At 51.4% G+C, this 20481-nt stretch overlaps 1 protein-coding gene across 1 annotated transcript in view; it reads right to left on the reverse strand.

Moving 5' to 3' along the window:
- Positions 1-1052: 1052 nt before the first annotated feature.
- The window catches only part of PACC1 (proton activated chloride channel 1), a 30090-nt gene continuing 10661 nt past the window's right edge, over positions 1053-20481 (reverse strand). Inside the window, exons 3-8 of the mRNA XM_075530102.1 lie at positions 16200-16409; positions 15047-15198; positions 9308-9450; positions 8170-8314; positions 4402-4509; positions 1053-2432 (exon numbers count right to left, since the gene is read on the reverse strand). Of these exons, the coding sequence (XP_075386217.1) occupies positions 2271-2432; positions 4402-4509; positions 8170-8314; positions 9308-9450; positions 15047-15198; positions 16200-16409 (920 nt within the window). The 3' untranslated portion in view covers positions 1053-2270. The remainder of the gene's footprint in view (positions 2433-4401; positions 4510-8169; positions 8315-9307; positions 9451-15046; positions 15199-16199; positions 16410-20481) is intronic.

Below are 20481 nucleotides of genomic sequence, written 5' to 3' on the forward strand. Positions count from 1 at the left end.
AGCTCAGTGGGGCCAAGAGGATGGTGACAGTCCTAAGTCAGACGAAGTGTTTTCAACTCCTTAATTTTAACCCAGCTTCTGTAACATCTACAAAAGGTTCACACTGGGGTCGTTGTGAAGGCAGCTCCTGGGCTCTGTGCATCTGGGAGGAGCCTTGGCCTTAGGGTTACTGGCTCCTCGTGTTTCAGCCATCTTGAGCAGCAGGTAGTACAGAGCCACCCAAGGTGGGTCAACCCAGAACCACCCCACCCCCCACACTAATGTCTGGCCTGCCGGTGTCACAGGCAGTCGGCAGTCTCAGAGAACATGGTCTGCCACCAACTGTGTGAAAGGCAGGCCTTTCCAGTGAGCAAGGGTTCCGTCCAAGTCTGTACTGTAGAAAGGCTAGGCAGAGTTAATAGTTGTGGTGTTTTCATTTTCCCATTTGAGAAGCTAAGAATGCCCATTTACTTCGAAATCTAGTTATCCTACAGCACATTTACAAGGACACTCAACTTGCCCCAGAATTCAAAAAGTTTAGCATGTTAACTGGAGCGTATTTATTAGAACATGTAAGTGACATTAAAGTGGTTTGTCATCTTTAGAGATACAAGTAGTCCCTGACGTATATCTTATATCTACAATTAAAGTGAAGATAACCCTCATTTTAAAAACATTTCCATAGCCTGCTCTACAACCGCTGTGGACAGTGAGAACCATAGAGGAACACCTGCCTGCACACAGACATGGGAGGGATGATTGGCCCATTCCGCACTAGAGCACGGGCACACACTGCTGACAATAAGCTGCGTCTGCTTCAGTAAAACATGCCAGTAAGGGGGGCGGGTTCATTGTAACTAGACTACATCTTAAGACGGGACCACTTGTGCAGGGGGACCCCCCCACACAAACACACAAACATGCTTTTTCAATACTGTTCATCTAAGTTCTTAAATCTCAATAAATAAAGGTCACGCCCTGGCTTTGCATCTGCCCTACAGGGAGACTTTCTAAAGAAGAGTCTGGCTAAAGTTTGATTTCATGCTTCTGTGGAGCAGAAAAGTAGCAGGGACTATTTCTCTTAGTTTGCTTTTAATTGTTAACACACGTGCACACAATTTCTTGCTAGGTTAGACATGAGATTAAAAAAATACCTTACTCATACTTTTGAAACTTATTTCTTGGAAGCATGTAGAGCAGATTAGGAAATTCAAGAGGTGATACCAGGTCTCCTTGGATGCAAAGGACATATAAATGAAAACAATTTTTATAACCTTACGTCAGCCAATAGCTACCATGTGAGGGAAAAAAACCCACCTTTTTAACCACCACTCCTGTCAAACATCCGTTTCCCAGACGGGTTGTGTAGGATATGGTGAGGGTCACAGCTCAGCTCCCTGGGTCCCAGTGGATTCCTCCTCTTGATCACCCCACCCATTGCCAGGCCCGACCCATTCTACATGCAGTTACAACGGAACGTTCATGCATCGTGGGAGTCTAGGCTCGGGCTTGCTACTGTTATCGGAGGCCACAAAGTGAACGAGCACCAGGGCCTACTGAGTCAGCGCCCAGTTATTTTTGCACCAGCCTGGCTTCTTCCTGCCTGTTCACCAAATCGAGATGTTCGAGTGAGGCGCCTACTATGTACATCTGTCCTAAGTGCTTTTCGGTGTTGATCACTCTTTCATCCCTCTGTCCCTAAGAAAAGCTCTAACCAGGCAAAGAATTGGGTTAGCCACAAATTACTAGTTTAAGTCTGATTTCGCCCATGAGAAAACACGCCAGAGGCGGGGGATGCAGATGACAGGTGACACCAGAGACGTGAGGGTTCTGCCTTGCTTGCTCCATTTACAGCGTACGCCTTACAAAACATGGCCCACACGTCTGGAGAGTCAAAACTTTCTGGATAGAAGAATAGTACACACTGTCCCAGCCCCTTAAGAAACCTCAGGGGGGTCGCCCGAGATAGAACAGAAGACCTTAGTTAACCCCCAACAGGCTCTGCTGTGCACCAGAGCAAACAGGAAGTGAGGTGTCTCCTACAGCTGAGTGAATCGCTTTTTAGAAATGTTCATTAATAATTTAAATATTTAAATAACAGAGGTTACACATTTGCTGTGTTCCAGTAATCTCTGCACAGCCTCAGGGTCAGCTGGAAGTGCCAGTGTGGCAGGTGGCTGATAGCTCACAGCACGGCCCCACTGCTCCCAGTGGCCGCAGGGTGAGTGCTGGGGGCTCAGTTCAGCAGAGCAGAAGTCCCTCGGACTGGTCTGTGAGCAACACCGGTGGACTCAGCTTATGTGGTTTGTTGCCTGGCCCCTTCTTTTGTGGTATCGCCTCCGAATTTTGATCATCCATTTCACACTCAGTTTGGCAAACTCTCCTGCTTTGAATAATGCCAGAAAGGCTCCACAGAGAAGAGCGATTGTGTTCCAAGGATTGGCAGTGATGATCTGGAAAACAAACACAGACTTGCTTTAACTTGACTCTGCCGCCCACGATGCTTTGCCAGAGCGGTTATGGGATGACGACAAAAGCACTTGGGTCCTACAAATGCCGCGACTGTATTTCAGATGGAACCTTTTATACCCACTGCACAGTGGACAGAGAAAAATACTAGTCTCTCCCTGGGATAAAGCAATCCTGAAAGAAAGCATTTTCAAAAAACCTACGTAAATAAGATCTATTTCAGCACTGAACTTTAATTTGTTAACCTAATCCACAAGTCAGTGTGACTGCTACGAGTGTCCCTGAGACTGCAACAAACCCATACAAGGTCAGCTCCTCGTGACCTTCAGCTCAGTTCACAGGTTCTACCTAGTCCAATGACAAGGGGCCTTGGTGGCGTAGAGGGCTATGTGTCAGGCTGCTAACCACAAGGCCAGCAGTTTGAACCCACCTCTGGGGGAGAAAGATGAGCTTTCTGCTCCCATAACCATTTGTAGACTCAGAAGCTCACGAGCAGGTCTACTCCATCCTGTAGAGTCGCTTTGAGTCGGAATGGACTGGCTTCCCTCCCAGGTTCATCCAGTGGGTCTCCACCTCCCTTTAGGCCTCTGCTCCTTCTCTCTGCCTAGGATGCTTCCCTCTTATCTAGACTTAATAAGCCTCCTCAAAGGTTTCTTCGACTAACAAAATCCTCTCTGGATCTTGGCAGAGATATGTACACACTCCTTGGCCAGCTGCCTAGAATTAGTCACCTTACAGCTACCAGTTACCCCCTCAATGGATGTGGAAGCCTTGAAGGCAGAAGCTGTCTCTGGGATTTGGGAATCCTCCCAGCTGGTGTATTAGGTAGGACTCAGGTGAGCAGGTGACCTTGGGCTCAGTCTTCACATGCAAAAGTTAACACCCCAGCACTGGGAGCACTGCTGGTAGAGCTGAGTGAATCAAGGTTGAGAGAGAAGAGCTCCAAGCAGGGAATTCAGCACAGAGTAACCTCTCAGAACCAATCATGAGATAGTGATACCAGGAGGGGAAGGTAAGGGGAGAAAGAGGGAATCAATCACAACGATCAACGTATAACCATTTCCTAGGGGAACAGACAACAGAAAAGTAGGTGAAGGTAGACCATGGTCAGTATAAAGAAATGAAAACAGAATTCATAAATGATCAAGGGTCCATTGGGGAGGGACGGTAGGGGAGAGAGGGAAAATGAGCAGATATCAAGGGCTCAAGTGGAAAGAAAGTTTTGAAGATGATGGCAGCTTATGTACAAATGTGCTTGACACAATGGATGGATGGATGGATGGATGGATGGATGGATGGATGGATGGATGGATTGTGGCAAGGGTTGTAAGAGCCCCCAATAAAATGATTTTTTTTAATGTAGGGCAGAAGGCCATTATTCCACTTGCACACAGCCTTGCCACTGGCGGTGGGGGCCTCAGAGCACACCCAGGCCACACAGACCCAGCCTCCGGCCTCCATACCGAGTCTAGTCTCGGCTCTGAAGCTCCTTCGCTAGCCTGAGGCCACATCAGGACATCTGTGAAGATCTGGGTGCCAGGATGAGATCTGGGGGTGGCATGGCGTGATGTTCCCTCAGCACAGCTGTCCCGTTCCCTCCCATTGAGGTCAGGAGTCTGGCGCTGGCTGGTCCTCTCCTCAGTTTTTCATCCCTCCCTCTCTGCTCTGACTTGCTTACCATGAGAAAGGATGCTTCCCAGTAGCAGTGGTCTCACCACTGCTGGAACACTCTGCTCTGCTCTGCTGAGCACTCTCCCACACCCCACACAAGGGATGTCGAACAAAACGGCGCAGTCCCCATGACCTCAGGGAAGAGCCCCTAGGGATGAGGTCACAAGCCTCTGCCATGGACTCTCGGAGAAGGGACTGAGGATCAGGCAGGCTTGTCGGGTTTGGGGAGGAGCCCCAGCACTCCCGGACAGGGAGTTCCTCTCCATGGGTTAACATACTCACATCTTGGACTTTCTGGATGAAAGGATCCTTCCATTCAAAGACCACAAAAAACAACTGAGCACTTCTTTCAGCAGCTGGCCTCTGGTCAATGTAGTTCACCACGCTCGTCTAGATGGGGGCAGGAGAGGGGAGAGCTGTGTCACCCGTCTGCCTGGCTAGGGAGCAGCGGGGACTGGGCCCTCCTGCCATCTCTCTGTTCAAGAAGACAGCCAGAGAGCTCGAGAACTCAAGAGCCGGACACCCTCCCCCGCCCCCAACCCGGAGCCCAGGCTCGGCCGCAGTGCCACAGTGCCTGAGGGCCATGCAAGGGTATGGCTGTACAAGTCACCAACACGGGCAGCTGTGCCCACGCACCCATAGTGCGGACAAGCCACATCTGGACAGCCACGTAAGACTCAGAAGAGCCATAAAAGCCCCAAATTTCCAAATAGTTTAAGGACTGATGATATCAACAGGCACGAAATACAACCCAACTGGTTCACAGAGCGGACGCCCCCTGGAAGCAGTTAGTGGATGGCGTGCTCAGAGCTAGCCACAACTCCGGAGGCAGCTGTGTAGGGTAACGAAGAGCAGGCGGATGGGAACACAAGCTCAGGACTAGCCCAGAGGGGTCTTGGTCCATCTGATCTGAGCCTCCACTTTGGCATCTGTCAACAGGGAGCAAAATGCCCACCTCGCTGACGAGGTGACGTTCCCGTGAGAGTATTTTCACCCTCCAGACCTTGCACGGGAACATTTTTCAGTTTGAGTTCAAAAGAGCACATGGCCCTGCCGAAAGGCTCAATTTAAACAAATTTAATTCCGGCTTAGTGTACAAGGCACATTCCAAGCTGCCCCAAGCCTGTGGCTAGCTCTTATCAGAGAAGAAGACATTACACGGTGCCAGCCAGGATGTGGAGCGACAGGAAGCCCTGTGCACAGCCGGGGAGTGCGCACAGTCTGGCTCTTCAGAATGAGACCAGACTCAAACCATCCACCTGGGAGAGCGAGCGTGGCTCCCCCACCACCACATGTGGGCCCTGAACCAAACATACTGGCTCTCGGGCGGCAAGGCGAGTGGTCGGAGTCCAGGCTGCCGGCTCCAGGGGAAGGCTTCCTCTCTGTCGGCTCTGGAGGAAGGAGCTGTCCCTCCGCTTCTGTTCCCGGGCGACCTTCGTGTGGTGTGGCATCTCTGTCCCTCACCTCTACACTAACCCTGTCTCAGTAACACCACAAAGACACCCCCACTGAGATTATAACACATCCTATTTGGGGCCCCGGGGGGCATAGTTCTCGCCCTAAGATGGTCTGACCCAGCGATTCCACTCCTGGGTCCACACTCGAGACACACGGGGCAAGGGCTCTAAAGATACCCCTGACACACCGACAGATCACACACAGCAGCCGGAGGGGGAAACGCCCGAGTGTCCACCCGAACATAAATGGACAAGCACAATGCGGTATAGACGCTCTTCTTCTTCTTCTTCTAATCATTCTACTGGGGGCTCTTCGGGCTTATAACATTGCAAAGTTCAATTGGGTATGTACGTCTGTGAGCGAAGGTCAGGCATAAAGAGGAGTTCTACGTCCTGGAGCAATGGACGCACCATGAAAACACCGTGCTGCACGAAATAAACGACACGCAAATCAACGACAGACAAAGTCGGCTCATGGTTCCCAGAGACGGCGGGGAGGAGGGCCAGGCCGGGTTCTACTGACGCCCAGGTTGCTGTTTGGGAATGGAAAATACTGGGAAATGAAGAATGTGCCGGGGGCCCAGTGAGATGGTGTAACTCATGTCACTGCACGGCTACAATGGATGTGTCTGCAGCGCTTCTGGCTCATTTGGTTTCAAATCACCAATGGGGCTGCAAGAAAGCCAGGGTGCACACCTCAGGGTGTCAGCTGGATGAACCCCGATCTCCTTTCCCGGCTGCTGAGCGGCCGGGTGAGAGAAGAACTGGAGTTCTTGGAGAGCAGTGGGGCATAAAGGCCCGGAAGAGGACAGTGATGGTACAAAACAGGAATGTTTTAAGAATTTTGGGTGGCTCTCCACTCCAAAAGCAGGAAAAATAGCCCTTCTCTTTAAAAAAACACTGGTTTTGAACCTCTCCCGAGGTATCCAGCCTGACTGGTCCTGAAAGCCCCAACAGGGAATCTCCACATCCCCAGTCCCACGTGAACTGGTAGGTAGATTCTGGTCAATGGCGGTCAGTTAGCTGGACTCTCCACCTCCTGCTTCATCATGGAGTCTCTTAACTCTGAGCTTGGGGGCCAAGCAAACAGCTCCAAGGAGGAGCAGAAGGGCCCAGCAGTGTGCCCAGGGAGGGCAGAGCCAGGCCAAGCTGAAGGCCCTTGTGACAAGGCCGGGCTTTGTGACTGACAGCCCAGTCCAGGCAGCGCAATGCCCATCTGTCCGCCCCGGTGCTGTTTTCCCCTGTGCCCTCCACCTGAGCTTGGTCAGCAGCCCAGGTCGCTCGCTCACAGGCTGTAAGCTGGGGTCACACTTCCCGAACTCATATAAACAAAAATGCTGAGCATTTAACCCGAACTTTCATTTATAATTTTTTGAGAGATATAACATGTATTATTATTGTTCTAGGAGCCCTGGTGGTGTACTGGTTACCCGTTGGGCTGCAACCTTCATGGTCGGCAGTTTGACACCACCAGCAGCTCCAAGGGAGAAAGATTGGGCTTTCTACCCCCGTACACAGTTAGTCTTGGAAACCCACAGGGGGTCACTGAGTCAGCATTGACTCGACGGCAACACATTTCTTCTTATTACTGTTGTAGGAGCCAGTGGTGAAAGCACTCAGCTGCTAACCAAAAAGTTGGCAGTTCTAATTCAGCAGTCACTCTGTGAGAAAGTGTCCGAGAGGGTCGCTATGAGTCGGAATCAGCTCTGCACAGTGGGGTTGGCTTCTTATTGTTCTACTTTGTATACATTTGAAAACACCCAGAAATTAAAAACAGGAGATACAAAAATAGATCTTAAAAAGGAAGGTATTAGTTCTTCCTGGTGGCACCGTGGTTATGAGTTAGGCTGCTAACTGTGAGGTTAGCATTTCGAAACCACCAGTCGATCCTTGGGCGTAAGATGAGGCTTTCTACTCTTGTAAAGAGTTGCAGCCTCAGAAACCCATAGTAGCAGTTCTGAGTGAGAATCGACCAGAGGGCAGTGAGGTCTTACCATCAGCCGCCTGGTGTGTAACCTAGGCAAAACACTCACATACACACGTGCGCGCGCGCACACACACGTGTGCACATCTTTCTCCCATGGAGTGACTGGTAGCGTCCACTGCTGACCCTGTGGTTAGTGGTCCAACGTGTCACCACTGCGGCTCCTTGAGCCAGTTACCACCTCTCAAATGCAGCGACCCTGCGTGCCGCAGGCCTGGCTGTGCTGGTGGGCACTGCACTGCCTACATGGCAAAACACGCTGTCCGAGGGCGCTGCCAAGGGTTACCAGTGGTCACTGGGGCTAGACAGGGAGGGAGAGGGCCTTCCATGCTTAGGAGACACTGAGCCTCTGTGAGACGAGACAGGAAAATGGGATCCGATAAACGTGTTGACAACAACATGCTACACTTGATGTGCTGAGTTGTATCTGAAGAATGCCGACATGGCAAATGTGTCATTACATACATATTTACCACGCAAACACAACCCGGGTGCCTACTCACCCCTGGCCAAGGTCTACTTACCCTAAGATGCTGCTCTCTGAAGGTTCCCTCCACTCCGGGCACAGGTGTGGATAAGTCGCCCGCAGCTAAGCAAACCCAAACCTACCTCCTGCCGGAACTCCACTGCTTCCCGCCCATCCTCCTCCTTGGTCTTCACCAGTGACATCTTGACCCAGGTGCGGAAGCCCCCAGAGAACTTCCAGCTGGAATAGGCACTCTCACAGGACTGCATGAAGCCCACCTGGTCTGGGCTTAGAGAACAGAGAAACATCAGTGTAACTCAGTCTGGTCCTGACGGCAGGATCAAGCCCGGCTGGACTCTGGCGCTTGCTTCAAGCCCCTTGGCTGGTGCCCGTCTGCTGCCCAGCCCACTCCCTCTCTATGCTCTGCTTCCAGGGTTCCAGGAGGCAGCGCTGGCACAGGGCTAAAGGCAGGGACCCAAGAGGCTCCCACTGACTGAGAGAATTCCTCATCCCACCCAAAGCAGCTGCCCTACAGCAGAGTCCGCAGCAGCTCCTGAGAACCTGGCCCCTGAGAACCAGGCCTTCAGCAGACTGGGCAGCCCTCGGGGACCCACCCACTTCCCCTGAAGGGACCTACAGAGATAAACAGAAGCAAATAGACTGCCCTGCAGGGGTGAGGAAGCTCTGAAAGGCATTCATAGGAGAGTGGGGGCCTCTGGAAAGCCTTCCAGAAGGAAGGAGCACTGGGGCAGCTGGATGCAGTGACTGCAGATGGGACTCCAGGGGGCAGAAAGGGCGCAAGTGTGTGGGTGAGCTGGGGAAAGGCTCTGAGAGTTGGCAGCTGCCTCCCTACTTCCGGTAAAGGCAGCCCAGGGCTCAACAGAGAACCCTGGGAGAGACTGAGTCACACACGGCAGGGCAGATGCTGACAATGCCCCCACCCAAGGTGGTGTGCTGGGAACACCTGAACTGCTATAGGTCAGGGGCCCCTGGTTACCCCGAGTGCAGTCAGTCATCCTCAGGTCAGAAATACCACGCGCTGCAAACATTGTGCACCAAACGCAAGGTGGGGCCTGGCCTGCAGGCTCCCAGAGCAGAAGGCAGCAGCCCCAGACCAAGCCATCCCCCAGAGACCACCAGCTGCGGGCAGCACAAGGTGTGCTGGGCACCACTGCACACCGACCGCCGTGAGCGTGAGCTGAATGGGCTCTCGCAGCTCCCAGGTCTTCTTCCAGCTAGAGGCAGGGGTGTGACCACCCCCCCCGCCCCCCGCAAGCCCACCTCTGCAGGAACTCGTGGTAAGAGGAGAAGAGCAGGTAGTCGATGGCACTGAAGTCCTCGCTGCTCTCGTTCAGGCGAAACTGCAGGAAGACCAGCTCCCGCTTCTTCACTTCCCGGGGGCCCCGGACAACCAGGGCGGACTTCTGCAGAAGCAAAGAGACATGGTGCTGCGCTGCCCTGCCCTAACTGGGCACAGAGCACTGCCCGGTGGGTCTGGCACAGGGCTACCAGAAAACCCGGTCGGCGCGTGGGCAGGGACCAAGAGGGCTTCTGTCCTGTCTTGGGCGGCTCTCTATGCGCAGACCAGAGCCAGTGCAGCCCACATCCTTTCCCTCTGTCCTTCTGGGTCCTCTGCATTAGACTAAGGGAGGACAGTAACTTGCACTTGTCACTTTTAACTTTGTTGCCAACATCGTTTGTTACACATCAGTATTGTCTTATATTGGTTTTTACATTAGGATACTGTGTGCCGTTTTACAGCTTGCATGCAGTATGAAATAGGGACCTCCCTTTCCCCTGCTAGATCCCTGTGGACAGACAGACAGCTTTCAGGGCCCCAGTACCACCACACGCATACTCTTTCAGCCTATAAAACCCACGGCCGTCAAGTCCGTTCCAGCTTACATATACCTCTTAAGACAGAACGGCAGAGCTTCCAAGGCCAAGGCCGAGGCTGTGGCGGCTCTCGGAAGCAGACAGCATCTCTTTCCCTCAAAGCGGCTGGTGGGTTTGCGGTGAGCAGTCCAGCACTTAACCCGCCGCACCACCAGGGAGCCTGATTTTACCCTAGAAACCCAAACCCACTGCTGTCGAGCCAAGGGCTTCTGAGACGCCCTATCTTCATGGGGACAGACCGCCTGAGCTTTCTTGGTGGCGTGGCCAGTGAGGGAACCGTTGACCTTGTTGTTTGCACCTCAGCACCTGGCCCACAGCAACATCAGGGCTACGAGCCAATGCCAACTCACAGCAACCCTGCAGGACAGGGCACAAGGTTCAGCCTATCATACTCACAAATTCATGAATGCAGCCGTTACATACGCCACGCACACGCATATTTACCCCTTCCTATACTAACCCATCCTTTGGATGGCAGGGCTCTACCCGGTCTTGCTATCTCCACAGTACACAGCGCCCTCACCCTCCTTCCAACTTGTCTGTGCACCCTTCTCCATAGGCTCTTTAATTGGCGCCAGCTGCATCTGAGACTCCAGTGGGCCCTTTCACTTTGATGACACTGAGCTCTTGCATTAATTTACAGAAAAGGTATCTTTCTATCGCCACCTTTTGTAACTGCTCCGGATCGCTGACCACAGCGGACACGTGGTCAGTGTAAACCTGCTGTCACGCGCACCAGGCACGCGCCAGACTCATTTCCGGCGATCACACTCTTACCCTGCCTGCTGCTCGCCTATGGGGATTTCGGAGGTGGTAGTCATGCTAAGGCGGTGAAGGACTTTTTCTGATTTCGAACAGATTTTGCTTAAAATCTGTGCATACTAAGCTGTGGTGTAAGTGCAGGTTTGGGACTGTCTTCCTGGGGGGACCTTTTACGGATATTAAACATCCCTCTTCTAATCCGCAGCCCCTTGAGTTCCACTTGCCTGACATTAATATGCCCCATCCATGGTCTCTACGTACAGAGGCTTTCTCCACTGACTCAGTCAACCTTCCTGAGACATTTCAGATATGTGGCAGAGGCTGCCAAATGCCCTAGTCTCCAGTATCCAGCTTGACACCCACTTCTCAAGCCCCTGCTGCAGCCCGAGAGGAAGCTGCTGGACTGTGGGCAGAAGTGACTCTGGCAAGTCTGTACCACTTCCTTAACAGGGAACTGCCTGCCCTCCAGTTATCGTCTTCCTGGGAGTTGGCACTTATGTCCATGCTGGAGAGCCAGTTATGACCATGTGGACCACACCCAGGGCACAGCACAATGACAAGACAATCCTGAGGGGCAGCGTCCCCACATACCCAGACTGTCACCAGAAAGCAACAGTCCCCGGTCTCAGCTGTTGCATGTTGGGGGGGGGGTGTTCCACACAGTAGTGTACCCTATATTCTGGTATGTAATTGGTAAATTTGGGGCTAGTGGGCTATGATAACAAAAACCTAAAGCAAGGCCTTAGCTCAATATCAGGGACAATGGTGCAAAGTTCAGAAACAGATGTGGACGCTACGGACGGAATCCAGGCCCTGACCCTTGTCTGAAAGCAAAGCACCTGGGAACTGGAGGGCACGGGAGAGGCGTCTAGAAGAGCAGACACCGATGAGCCTATGAAGAGTTTAGAAGTCCAAGCAGTTGAGAGCCCTGACTGCAGCAGGAAGCCGCTGTCTCTGAAGCAGCCTAACCAAGAGCAGAGGTGGTGGAGGAAGAGAACAAACCCCCATGGCTGTGGCGGGTCACTCTAGCAACCCCAAACCAAGTCGAGCTGTGGGCAGGAAGGGCTGTGCAGCCCCAAGGAGCAGACTTGCTAACACCTGCTGCAGACGGGGCCACAGAGGAGAACCGGCAAGGAGGATGCTCCCGGGAGACAAGGCTGGGGGGCACCAGGGTAGAAGGCAGGACTCCATCAGCGCCACACGTTGATTCCTTTCCCAGATGGAGTTCTGCTGCTCCTGTCTTACTCCTCCAGCTCAGCACACCAGGAGGGAGGGAAGGGGAGATGAGGCATCTCTTGAAGACTACCCATCACCCACAGCGGCATGCAAGTCTGCTTCCATGGAAACCACCGTTTGGCCTCCTATGTCACAGGTTTGCATCCTGTTTAGTTAACGTAGGTGACAACTACGAGGGCCCAAGGAGGTTGGGGAGCCAGCACCTCTGATTGGAGCACAGCTCAGTGAGAGAGAAAAGAGGAGAGTGGGCACCCGAGGTTGAGGATGCTGCAGGATGGAAGAGGTAAGGGTGTCAGGGGCATCAGTCAGGTGCTGGGCACAGGAGTGGAGGGGATCAGACAGCACCCACTGTCTACCTGCTCTCCTGAACATTTGTAAATGTCTTTTTTTTTTTTAAGTTAGCTTCCATTTCTCTCCCATCAAGATTAGCATCCACAGAAATTAAGGGTCCCAATGCTTTCAGATCTTGAGCCACGGCTGTAGATACTCTTGCCCTCCGGCAGTGTCTTGGGGAGTTGACTGCCTCCTCCCATCTCCAGCCAGCCCAGGGAGGAGCAGTCTCTGTCTTAGGGACTGGCTGAGGTGTGTCCTCGAAGGAGGTCACCGCAGAGAACAGTACAGGGCGTCTCATAGTCACCTGACTACCTTGCTCGGAAGGCCCTGGTCCAGTCTTTTTTTTTTTTAATCATTTTATTAGGAGCTCGTACAGATATAACAATTCATAATTTAATTAGATCAAGCATAGTTGTACAGTTGCTACCACCATCAATTTCAAAACATTTTCTATCTTTTTGAATTCTTTGATATCAGCTCTTTATCCCCTCCCTCCCCAGCCTACCACCCTCATGAATCCTTATTATGTATATCTTTATCCCCTCCCTCCCCAGCCTACCACCCTCATGAATCCTTATTATGTATATTATTATATATTACATATATTTATATATATTATTATCTTACACCATCCAATGTATCTGTTCACCTACCATTCTGCTATCCGTCCCCCTCCAGTGGGGTTATGCAGTCCTCGTTGCCATCAGCACCCACCCCCTGCCTACCCCGAGGGAATCGTTACTCCCATGACTGTTTCTTCGGGTCTCGGAAGCCCTTCTATCTTACAGTGTGCATGTCCCCATCGTGGTCCTGTTCCTGCTTCGATAGGCCCTTCTGTAATTGTGATGCTATTGAGCTGCCACCAATTATGCCTGTGTGACCATTTCCTTTGCCCTTCCAGGCCCTTTTTAAAGCAATGTAGCTCAACAAACCCATTTAACCTCATGCCAGTGGCCTCCCTCATCCAGATGATGTGTCTGTCTTTGTGTCGTCTTGTTCTCTTTAAACTATTTTTTTTTAAGCTACCATCTTGGACACCCTGGGGTACAGTTAGTTCTACCCCGTCCAGAGGGTCGCTGTGGAGCTGAGTCCTCCAAGGACAACACCAGAGCCCATTCGGTTTGTTCACTTCAGCCCCTTTCTTATGCCCGCTGGTTCTGACTCACAGTGACCCTGTAGGGCAAAATCGGGTTTCTAAGCCTATAATCTTTATGGAGAAAGGAGCCCTGGTGGCGCAGTGGATTGTGCAAGGTCAGCAGTTCAAACCCACCCATGGGAGAAAGCTGAGACTTTCTACTCCCATACAGAGCTACAGCCTTGGAGATCCAAAGGGGCAGTTCTACTCTGTCCTACAGGGTTGCAGTGAATCAGAATCGACTCGATGGCAGTGAATTTGCTTTGAGTCTTTATGGAAGCAGACTGCCACATCCAGACTGCCCTGGAGCGGCTTACGGGTTTGAACTATTATCCTTTTGGCTAGTAGCCAAGCATTTAACCTCTGTGTCACCAAGGTTGCCTTGCAAATGTCTCTTAAAAATCAAAGCCCACTACCATGAGGTCAATTCATATTGCCCTTAGAGGCAGAGTGGAACAGAGTGACCGCTATATCTCCATTCTTACTTAGGAATGAGGGTGAGGCGGACTGATCTTAGGTGTGGCTTTCTCCCCAGAGGCATTTGTTTCAGGCCTCTGCTGGCCTGCGGTGGCTGGCTGGCGGGCTCTATGGAGGACGCTGCCAGCACTGTCCGTTGAGGAGGGGCAATCTCCAGTTCTCCGGCTGGTGCTTTTTCCCGATGACCAGGCCCATTGAGAGAATGGCTCCAGAGACTCTCCTTCAGAAACAAATGCCACTCCAGGGGCTCTGGGGTCCCTCGGGCCCCCATCACTGTGACCCTGATGACGGCCTACTGGGGTCAGCCGTGCTCATCTCCGTGGCAGTTCTCTCCGGCACTGGATTTGGGCCATGGGTTTTCTCTCACTTTTCAACTCCAGCGCTCTGATCCAATCTGCTGCTTAGATTTGACACTTGTCAAAACTTCTGGGTCGCTGGTGGTACTCCGAACACATTGAGCAAGTTGTCCCAGGTGGGGCAGAGGAGAACCCTGTTGCACAGGATCTCAGTGGCTGATTGGGGGAAGAAGCTCGAGGCTATTTTTGGAGGTGCTCCTGGGGAACTCAAACTGACAGCCTTTCGGTAAGCAGACAAGCACACTAACTGTTCCAGAGAGTTATCCTCCGTTACTAGCTTCCCATCACCCAACCGAGAAGTCCACTTCTACAGCACGACACCCCGGCCATGTCGGGCTTCGTGTAGTGTCTTCGGCCTACATAAGCCCCCCTTCCGTTCTCTGACCTGCAAACATTACTGAGCGTGTGTGTGTGTGTGTGTGTGTGTGTGTGTGTGAGAGAGAGAGAGAGAGAGAGAGATAGAGAGAGAGAGAGAGAGAGAGAGAGAGAGAGAGAGAGAGAGAGACGGTGAGAACCGCCTGGCCTTTAGCAAGGGCATCCTGGGGTTAAAAACAGGATTGGATCGCATTATCAGTTAGTCTGAGGGCACTCAGAGAAGGCGGATAGTCTCCGGATTCCCTCCTTGAGATTGGGCATGAAAGTCAAGGCTAAGCCTCCGTCATACCCTGATGTTTGCTTGGGGCTCAGGACCCACAGACTGAAGTGTGAGGAGGCCACACTGGGACAAAGAAGGTGGGGCACAGGAACTCTGGTACAACCTTGAGCCTTCAGTGCAAGGTGGGCAGAGCATGTGACCTAGACCTGGTTCATGGAGACAGGACTTACCACTGTCTGATTGGAGAAAGGGTCTGTGTAGTTGATCCTCTGGGTGGTACAGTTCATGTCTCCTGGCTGGCCAGGGCTCCTCAGAGGAGGAATGACCTCATAGTGGTGCTTACAGCTGAGCAACTGAGCCTGGCCGGGGTACAGAGCAATACCTGGGGGACAAGCAAGGACAGCATATGGCAGAAGTCCACATCCTTGTGCATATACGTAACCATCATTTCCACGTCTGTTCCCTCCCACCTACAACCTGTGTCCAGGACCTCCCAGGAGAATGCAGAGGAGGGGGGAGAAAGGGTCATGACGCCCTGGTCTAGAGGAAGAGGTAACCTGCTCCTCCGCATACCTGCTGGGGACCAGCACACAGCAGCCCCGGGGGCCCACAGCGCTGTTCAGAGCCCAAGAAGCACACATGCCAGGCATGCCGTCCCCGCTGCAGAGGCGCTGAGTTACAAGCTCTTCTGGCAAACGAGCAGCCTTCACACATCAAACAGTGCACACTGACACCAACAACAGCATCTGAGACTAGCAGAGGCCAGGAAACGGGAAACAGAAAGTAGAACCAACAGAGAGACTGAGGCCACAAAGGGGCCGACGCAGGAGACAAGCTGGGAGGCAGGAGTGTAGAGCAGGTGGCAGGCCCGGGGGTGGACAGAAACCTGGGCCCATCGCTCTTCAGTGCCCAGGGTGCACAGTGCCAGCCCTGGCACCCTGAACACACACGTCTGTCTGGACAACGCAGGGTGCATGCTCGGGCCCTGGACACCCAGTGGGAGAGGACAGGTGCCTGGGGTGTCCTGGGAGCCCCTCCCCTGGCCGAGCCCTGCCACCCTTCCCATCCGCCAGCCCAGCCAGGCCAGGCCACTTCCTCCCAGTAGCCCGCTGCCTCTCTGCACTTCCCCGTGCTCTCAGAGCACTCTCCCACCTCTGAACTTTTCAAGGCTCCGCCCCAATCCTACCCGTTCCTCATCTTCCTTGACCATCGTCCTGCAGTGACCCCCAATGCCCTGTCCTTGGCACACACCCCACCCTGGAAGCACCAGGCACTGCTTAGGCCATGCTCTACACAGCACTCTACTCCATGCCCGCCCTGCCCACAGCGCCCTGCACTGGGCCGAGGAGGCCGAGATGGCTCTGGGACCAGTGTGGGCTTTACCTGGGGCATCATAGCGGTCCACCTCCTTGTAAGACACGGACATGACGGGGTGCTTGAGTTTCTCACGGAAGTCCGTGATGGTCTGGTAGACCAGGAAGACGGCCACGGCCATGAGCAGCAGGTAGATGAAGATGAGGAGGACGGAGAAGACGTTCTTCAGGCAGGCCTTGCTGAAGCGGATGCTGCTGGAGGCAGACTCGCTGTCCAGGGCTGAAGGACATCAGCACCGTGTGGGCCCAAGCACAGGGAGGAGTGTAGCCAGAGATGAGCACACCGGGGCTGGACACTCTGCCCAGAGGCGAGACCACCCGTATAACCCAAGCAAGCCCCAAGACCATGGCAAACAGCCCCGAGAAGCACTTACCCCCCAGAGACTACAGGCAGGGGACACAGCTGAAGGAGACGCATTTATTTCTGTGTTTAAGGAGCTTACAATCCTGCCCACGAGCAAGCCTCCACCCGCCTCTCTGGCCTTATAGCCTCCCTCCACTCTCCCTGCCTGTAGCCCCTCACTCCAGCGCCACAACACAGCTCTCTGCTCTCCCGGTGTGCCCTTCTCTTCCCTGGCACCTTTCACATCTGCATTCCCTACTCCTCATCTGAAGGAGCTCTGGTGGCACCGTGGTATGTGCTCAGTTACGAACTGAAACGGTTGGCGGTTCAAAGCCACCAACTAGCCATTCCTTGAGACAAAGATAAGGCTCCTGAAGAGACCAGGCACCAACAAAAAAGCAGCTGAAAGTGGAAAGAACCAGTAGACATTCCAGCTGCTGTAATACAGGCCAGAGAAGAGTGTGGTTGGAATGCAGGCAAATTCGCTCCCTCTTTAGAGGGATGCAACAAGATCTAGAGAAAAACCCAGAATCTCTATAATGGATCATGTAGAGTGTCATGTCCAGGACAAGCCTCTAGACATGCAAAAACAATATGAGTCATGTTCAAGAAGAAATCTGCCGTCTAAAGCCACCTATGCCAAGATGAACCGGGAATAAGGAATGGCCAGAGGAGACCTGCAACAAGAAACAGAAACTTCAAAAGCACGCATGCGAATCGATGTGAGGGGGATGGATGTAGAGGAGACCCAAAGCCCACCTGTGAGATCATTGGACACTCCTCTCAGAAAGACTCCATGGAAAGGGTAAGTCCAGGGTGTCAAGTGACACTGATGAAGCACCTAGCTTTCCTCTAGTTCTTTAATATTCTTCCCTCACAATTATGGATTTTATTTGTTTTACCTCATTGATCATGTTACATTTACATATGTTCATTTGCATATTTAAGATCATTCGATACATGAGAGTCCAGATAAATGACCCTTCAGAAACAATAACAGGAGTAATGGTTCTCTGGGAGTAAGGGAAGCGAGAGGAAGGGATGAAGTGGGAAAACGGGGAGCTGGCAGCACTGATGACTCTATTACCCCACTCCAGGGATGCGGACAACAGAATTGTATGTGATTGGACATCTTAGATTGTGTAAGATATGGGAAAACATAAACAACCTATTATGGAAAAATAAATAAATAGGGGTTCCTAGGCAGAGAGAGGAGACAAAGGGGAGCTGAAATCAAGGAGTTCAAGAATAAAGAAAATGTTTTGAAACTGATTGTGCTAGCAATTGTACAACACTGTTTGATGTGATTGAACTGTGGAATATTATGATATCTTTAAGAGCTACTAAGAAAATGATAAAAAATAATAAGGAGAAGAAGAAGGAAATAGAAACTACAAAAAAGACCAAGCTGGAATTCTAGAACTGAAAAAAATATATAAGTGAAATGTTAAAATGCACTGGGTGGAGAGGTTTCCCGACACAGAAGACAGTAGAAAAAAATCTGTGAACTAAAGATCAATGAACAGAAATCAATCAATCGGAAGAAAAGCACAGAGAAAAAGAGAGCCTAGGTAACTATGGAGCAGTAACAGGAATCAAACGACATGCAACTGGCGTTCCTGGAGAAGCGGATCCCTGTTTCCCACGGTGGCTTATTCAGGGGAGCGGGGTGTCTGCTATCCCCCTTGGAGAGCCCCTCAGAGAGAGAGATGGGCTTATATGCATTCTGATGCCAAGCAAGGAATGGGCTCTTCTTTCTTTCTCTCACTTTTTTATGCTGTGACTCTATTGCTTTGTTTTCTCAGATATAATTTACCCTTTTAAAGTGATATTCAGTGGTTTTTAGTAGATATCCACAAGGCTATATAACCATTACCACTGTCTAATTCCAGAACAATTTGACCCCAAAAAGAAACCCAGTTGCTCCGCTCTCCCAGGCCTTGGCGTCCACCAGTGTATGTTCTATCTCTATGGGTTTGGTGGAATCTTATATGTAACCTTTTGTGTATAGTGTCTTTTTTTTAATAAATCATTTTATTGGGGGCTCTTATAGCAATTTTATCAATTGCTACATCAATTGTATCAAGCACATTTGTGCATATGTTACCATCATCCTTTCCAAAACATTTTCTACTTGAGCCCTTGGTATCAGCTCCTCTTTTTTCTCTACCACTCCCACCCCTCTAAACCTTTGATAAATTATAGATTTTTATTTTCATATCTTATACCATCTGCTATCTCCCTTCACCCACATTTCTGTTACTCTTCCCTCGGGGAGGGGTATGTGTGATTTAAACATCTATCATTGCAATCAGTCCCCACCACCGCACCACCACCCCGTCTCCCCCCACCTTCTCTCTAGCCTCATGGTATTGTTATTCCCATTACTGTTCCTGAGGAGTTTATCTGTCCTGGATTCCTTGTGTTGAAAGCTCTTATCTGTACCAGTGTACATGCTCTGGTCTAGCCGGATTTGGAAGGTAGAACTGGGGTCATTATAGTGGGTGGGGGAGAAAGTATTAAAGAACTAGAGGAATGTTATTCATTTCCTCGGTGCTATACTGCACCCTGGCTGACTCGTCCCTTCCTTGTGACGCTTCTGTGGGGGGCTGTTTGATTGTCTACAGATGGGCTTTGGGTCTCCACTCCGAGACCCCCCTCATTTGTCTTGATACAATTGTTTGTTTGGGGTCTTATGATACCTGATCCCGTCAACACCTTGTGATCACTCAGGCTGGTGTGCTTTTTCCAAGTGGGCTTTGTTACTTCCCTGCTAGATATCCCAGTGTCTTTCACTGAGCATGTTTTCAAGGTTCCGTTTCAATACTTCATCTCTCCCTATTGCCTAATAATATCCAATTATATGAATATCACACATTTTACTTATCAATTCACAGTTCACGGATATGTGGGTTCTTCCCGCCTTTTGGCTATAATGAATAATGCAGCTGTGCACATTCATGTACAGATTTTTGTATGAGGACATACATTTTTCTTTCTCTCGTGTCCTGGTGGCTAGTGGGCTATGCTTTGGGCTGTTAACTGCCAGGTCAGCAGTTTGAAGACAGCCACTCCGTGATCTTTTCTGTTGTCATAAAGTTACCGCCTTGGAAACCTACAAGGGCAGGCCTACCTTGTCCCAAATAGCCACAGTGAGTCCTTATAGGCTTGATGGCGGGGAATTTGGGGATATAAAGAGGAGTGGATTTTCTGGGTTAACTCTATGCTTAAGGTTTGGGTTTTTAATCTTTCTGTTGTGATATGGGTGACAGTTTACAGGCCATCAAGGTGGTTTTCCATTCAACAATTCACACACATTGCTTTGGGACACTGCGGTCCCCGCAGAGCACTCCCTTCTTCCTCCCTCAGTCTACGTGATTCCTGCCTTCTGAGTTGTATCCCTGGCCAAGTGGTTGTTCTAGGGCACGTGTTCCTCCCTGTCTAACACCTGTCCAACTTGAAAGTTGAGCCACAGGGCTGAGGTCTGTTCCAGGCTGAAGGGTCTCAAAGGCCCACAGTCTTGGGATAGGTCTTAACTCTGAGGACCTGCCAGGCCATCCTCCAAAGCAGCAGAGCCATCTTACTTTCCCGCCAGCAACGGAGGAGGATTCCGAATTCCCCAAGACCTCCCTCCCAAGGCTTGTGATGGAGTGCCTGTCCTTTTGATTTTAGCTCTACATGGCATAGTGGGTTACAGGTTGGGCTGCTAATTAAAAGGTTAGCAGTTCAAAACCATCAGCTGCTCTGTAGGAGAAAGGCAAGGCTTTCTACTCTCACAGTTGGTCTTAAGAGCGTCAACTAGGTCCACATGGAAGAAGCACACTAGCCTGTGTGACGCAAGGACTAAAAATAATATAAACCAAGTCCAAAGAAGGAAGTGATATCAGAGCATGAATTGTGACCACCTGGTCTGCAGGCGGCCAGGAGGAGGGGCTCTCTTGTGAACAGC

This window comes from Tenrec ecaudatus, chromosome 1, assembly GCF_050624435.1.
Source record: "Tenrec ecaudatus isolate mTenEca1 chromosome 1, mTenEca1.hap1, whole genome shotgun sequence".
NCBI classification, from domain to species: Eukaryota; Metazoa; Chordata; class Mammalia; order Afrosoricida; family Tenrecidae; genus Tenrec; species Tenrec ecaudatus.